Source organism: Dendrobates tinctorius, unplaced genomic scaffold (genome assembly GCF_039654945.1).
Source record: "Dendrobates tinctorius isolate UK_male_01 unplaced genomic scaffold, ASM3965494v1 ptg000032l, whole genome shotgun sequence".
Lineage (NCBI taxonomy): Eukaryota > Metazoa > Chordata > Amphibia > Anura > Dendrobatidae > Dendrobates > Dendrobates tinctorius.
This window is the reverse complement of record NW_027361700.1, coordinates 25,569,901-25,575,274: the sequence shown is the minus strand read 5'-3', so window position 1 is coordinate 25,575,274 and position 5,374 is coordinate 25,569,901. Positions and strand designations below refer to the sequence as shown.

Genomic DNA, 5,374 nt, shown 5'->3' with positions numbered 1-5,374 from the left:
TGGCCGACCTCATCCTAGGGTCGGGTTTCGTTTCATGAAACCCGACTTTGCCAAAAGTCGGCGACTTTTGAAATTTTTCGACCCATTTCGCTCAACTCTAGTCCTGACAACAAGAGCTTGCATCCTTCTTCTTTGAAAAAAGTTTATTCTCTGACATTGTCTCTCTTGTTTTAAAAAAATGAATGAGGTTATGCTAATGGAGGAACTCACCTCCTCAGCCAATGACTTATGAAAGATTCTGTAAGACCTTTTCTCATGAGATGGAGCTTAGATCCTCCATCGAATATTAGACCTTCAGTGGGGAAATTTAAGTTCGCTTTCTCAAACTTTTATATTGTTCTCTCCTCTCCCCCAACCACCCTAGTTTTTCCTATGTTTTCCTTCCTTTTTTCCTCTCTTCTTCTCTTTAACCATGCATTCTCTTGTTTTCACAGCATTTTTTCCTGGATATACAGTCTTACCCACAGCAAAATGTTGTGGGATTTTTTTTTACCTGCAAAACGTATCTATTAAAAAGTGAAGAAACAAAAATTGTCTATGTCAAAAAGGATCACAGACCACAAGCAATCAGACACTTCTTAACCTAGTTGTCATTATTGGAGCACCCCTTTAAAACTCTTTTTCATGTCACAACACTGCATCAGTAATTTGCAGAGAAATTTCTGTGTGCAAATACCCTCAAGAGGTTAATATATTTGTATTCTAAACATTCATAGCGTGTGATTTTTACTTCTATTAGAACACCAGGTTATGTATTATATGAGGAGCAACCGTATTTGTATTGGATTAGTACAGTATTATCTGCTGGGAGCTTACGAGCCATTCAGTGATGTCACTTCCAGGACTTCTCTCATTGCTGACAGTGTAACTACTGGTTGTACTGAAAAGCTCCAACACGGCACAGAGTGACAGAGCAAGCCGGAAATTCCTCAAGAGCGTTAATAATTGCTCGGCAACATGGGCTTCCGCCACCAGTGCATATATAGCAGGAGATATTTCAGGAAGCATGCAGAGCTACCTACTCAAGACCCAAGAGATCCTTACACAGAGGAACATTTGCAGCAGATATGGGTGGACTCCTGAGCAGCATCTACCAAACTCTTCTGAACTTCTCTGGAACCAAAGCCCGGATTATGCTATTGGGTCTTGATGCTGCTGGAAAAACAACTCTACTATATAGACTGAAGCTGAATGAGACAGTCACTACAATCCCCACCATCGGATTTAATGTAGAAACTGTGGAACCGATCCATAACGTCACCTTCACTGTTTGGGACGTGGGAGGTACGGACAAGATCAAACCCCTGAGGAAACACTACTTTATGGACACAGATGGTCTGGTTTTTGTGGTGGACAGTGCCGATGCACAGAAGTTTGGGGAGGCCAGGGAAGAGCTCATCGCCATCCTGGAATGTGATGAAATGAGAGGTGTCCCCTTCGTGGTGATGGCCAATAAGCAAGATCTACCTGGTGCCCAGAAGCCTATGGAAATAGCAGAGAAATTGGGACTGATGAAGATGAAAGAACACCTGTGGTACGTCCAAGGCTGTTGTGCTACCAATGGGGATGGACTTGTTGAGGGGCTGGAGGTCCTCACCAATTTGGTTAAACAGTTTCAAAAGAACAAACAGTTATGATTAAGAAACCTTTTCTAATGACAAGAACTGGCACCATGTGCATTTGGAAAAAGGTTCTGTGAGCAACACAAATTTATTTTCCCACTTTCAAGCCATGAGGAAAAGGGGACATATAGACAAGTACAATAAACATGTGTAAGACAAGGGACACACAAGTACAGAAGGAGAGAGGACCCTGCCCGCGTAGGAGGTTGCAGTAGTCGAGGCGGGAGATGATAAGGGCGTGCACTAGTGTATTTGTGGTTTCATGGTTGAGGAATGTGTGGATCCGGGAAATATTTTTGAGTTTGAGGCGGCAGGAGGAGGCAAGGGCTTGGATTTGTGGTGTGAAAGAGAGGGCAGAGGAAAGCGAGCAGCCATTGACATTGATGGATAGGTCTGGTTGAGGGGTAGAGTGAGATGGGGGAAAGATGATGAATTCTGTTTTGTCCATGTTCAGTTTGATAAAGCGAGCAGAAAAGAAGGCTGAGATAGCAGACAGACATAGTGGGATTTTGGTCAGTAAGGAGGTGAGGCAAGGTCCAGATAGGTAGATCTGCATGTCATCGGCGTAGAGGTGATACTGCAAACTGTGGGATTCTATGAGCTGTCCCAGGCCAAAGGTGTAGGTGGAGAAGAATAGGGGTCCTAGGACTGAGCCTTGGGGAACACCGACAGACGGGGCGAGGTGAGGAGGTAGTGTGTGAAAGTGAGACACTAAATGTTCGGTCTGTTAGGTATGAAGAGATCCAGGATAGAGCCAAGTCTGTGATGCCAAGAGATGAGAGAATCTGTAGCAGGAGAGTATGGTCCATGGTGTTGAATGCAGAAGACATGTCCAGGAGAAGGAGGACAGAGTAGTGTTGCTTGCTCTTGGTGGTTAGTAGGTCGTTAGTGACTTTAGTTAGAGCAGTTTCAGTTGGGTGATGCAGTCAAAAGCCAGATTGTAGCCGGTCAAAGAGGGAACAGGAGGAGAGGTGGGATGTCAATTCAAGATATACATGCTGTTCCAGTAGTTTTGAGGTGTAAGGGAGAAAAGGTATTGGGCGATAGTTAGACACAGAGGATGGGTCGAGGGAGGGCTTTTTGAGGATGAGTGTGATTGAGGCATGTTTGAAGGGTAAGGGAAAGACACCATTTGTAAGTGAAAGGTTGAAGAGGTGTATTAGAGTTGGGATGAAGACTGTGGCAAGGTTAGGGATGAGGTGGGACTGGAGTGGGTCAAGCGCGCAAGTGGTTAGGTATGATCTTGACAGGAGGTTGGAGAGCTGGTCTTCTGTTGACATTAAGATCTGATTATGGGAAGGTTTCCTATATCTTTGTGTTTTCAGATAACTTCCTAATAGCAGTACCTCACCCTTATCAGAAAGTCTTAGGCTGGCTTCACATTTGCGTATGGAGGAGCTGTGGAGGGCTGCGGACTTCCTCTGTGAAGCTACGCCCACTGCCGCACCTCCTCCGGTCATCTCCACCTACGTCCGCATACTTCTGCATGCGGACTGTGTACCCTATCTTTAACATTGGGTACGCAGGTCGTGCAGATGTATGCTGATGCTTCCGCATGCGTTGTTTTGACGATGCGGCCACCCGAGTCGAACACATCTTGTTGGAATTTGATACGGTCGCAGCATCATCAGGCGGAGCTGAACACAGCAGGTGTAGCAGTGGACACAGCTTCACAGAGGAAGTCACCAGACCTCCGCAGCTCCTCCATACGCAAATGTGAACCTAGCCTTAGTAAGTCCTATATATTGTTTATACTAAGTATAAGAATGTCATTATATTGTACACATTTATGCTTCAGACATTGTGTATTTATGATGCTTACAATATATTTGTGTTAATTACTGTTAATTGTAGGATAAATAAATCATTTCATGCTGCATTAATATTTAATTCTTACCGTATGCACACATAGTGGGATTATTTGGCTCAATGTGATGATTGTGCGTGGTGTGGGAATTGGGAAAGGATTCAAATGATCACGAGAGATAGATATCATGTATACCACGGGTGAGGGACCTTATTTCTGCCAAGGGCCATTTGGATATTTTTACCATCATTTGGGGGCCGCACAAATCGCGAGCTAACTCTGCCCTCAAATTGCGCCCTGATGCTCTCACCAGTGTCAGGATGTAATCTTTCATTGCATTTGCCTCAGCATTCAGTAGTGAATATCGTGTGGCTGTGCTAACTGGGCAAGAAGAAATTACAGGGCTGATGGCCCTCAAGATAGAGCTGCCGACCCCCGGGAAGCTGCCCTGGAGCCAGATAAAAGGTAATCGAGGGCCGTTGCTGGACTGAAGTTCCCCACTATTTACGTAGACAGTGTCCTTGCAAATAATGTCCAAGCAAATAATATCTTGCCTTTTGCATGTTCAATATTTTGTTTTTCCTCCACACAGTTAATAATCCTCACTGCCTGTAGCCACCACTAGTGGTGCTCACTGCTATGGGTTTTTATAGGCACTAGCAGGGGCGCCATCAGGGCATTACAGCCCTTATTGGTGTATGGGGCTGGGTGAATCAGGGGGGCCCGGCCGCCCGAGCACGCTGGCAGCCCGGGCCGCGTGCTCGGTCCCCCCAAAGATTTGTTCAGGCAGCTGGCGCTTTTATTAAGAATGCCCTGGGCCCGCCTGGCAAAAAGAAAATGGGCAGGCACTGAAGCTTTAAGCTACCGCCCGCCCCAGTACATTATGGGTCCCATCCAGCCAGCCTCTCATGATGTCACACGCTGCACTATAGGCTCTGCTCCACTTCCTCATTCCGGAGCAGAGCAAGCAGCGTGTTTGGTGCTGGTGGGTGGCTGGGAGCGGTGGATGGGCGGTGGACATCAGGAGAGAAGAGGCGGCGACATGCGCAGAGGACCGGAAGTGGAGGCGGCAGGCGAGTAGGTAAGTAGTCTCAGGGCAAGGGGGGCCCAGCGCAGCCAGCCACACTGCAGCAGTCCCACCACAGCCACAGGGCCCCAGGACAGGCAGGGTCCAGGGGGGGCCCTGAGCAGCCAGCCACACTGCAGCAGTCCCACCACTGCCACAGGGCCCCAGGACAGGCAGGGGCCAGGGGGGGCCCTGAGCAGCCAGCCACACTGCAGCAGTCCCACCACTGCCACAGGGCCCCAGGACAGGAAAGAGCCAGGGGGGGGCCCAGCACAGCCAGCCACACTGCAGCAGTCCCACCTGTATTGCCAAGTTTTTAACACTAGGGTTACGATACGGCTTTAACACCTTAACCCCCAAGGGTGGTTTGCACGTTCATGACGGGCCAATTTTTACAATTCTGACCACTTTCCCTTTATGAGGTAATAACTCTGAAACGCTTCCATGGATCTCAGTGATTCTTCCACTCTTTTCTCTTGACATATTGTACTTCATGTTAGTGGTAAAATTTCATTCAAATAACTTGCATTTGTGAAAAAACAGAAATTTGGCGAAAATTTTGAAAATTTCGCAATTTTCCAACTTTGAATTTTTATGCCCTAAAATCACAGAGATGCGGCACACAAAAAACTTAATAAGTAACATTTCCTACATGTTTACTTTACATCAGCACAATTTTGGAACCAAAATTTTTTTTGTTAGGAAATTATAAGGGTTAAAAGTTGACCAGCGATTTCTCATTTTTGCAACACCATTTTATTTTTACGGACCACATCACATTTGAAGCCCCTTTGAGGGATCTATATGATAGTAAAAATACCCAAAAAGTGACACCATTCTAAAAACTGCACCCCTTAAGATGCTCAAAACCACATTCAA

The 5,374-nt window shown here is 46.4% G+C and overlaps 1 protein-coding gene across 1 annotated transcript; it reads left to right on the top strand.

The window, feature by feature from the left end:
- Positions 1–962: 962 nt before the first annotated feature.
- LOC141086508 (ADP-ribosylation factor 1-like 2) lies at positions 963–3,486 on the top strand. Its single transcript, XM_073572628.1, has one exon. The coding sequence runs from the start codon at positions 1,068–1,070 to the stop codon at positions 1,635–1,637; it is 570 nt and encodes a 189-aa protein (XP_073428729.1). The 5' UTR covers positions 963–1,067; the 3' UTR covers positions 1,638–3,486.
- The last annotated feature ends 1,888 nt before the right edge of the window (positions 3,487–5,374 follow it).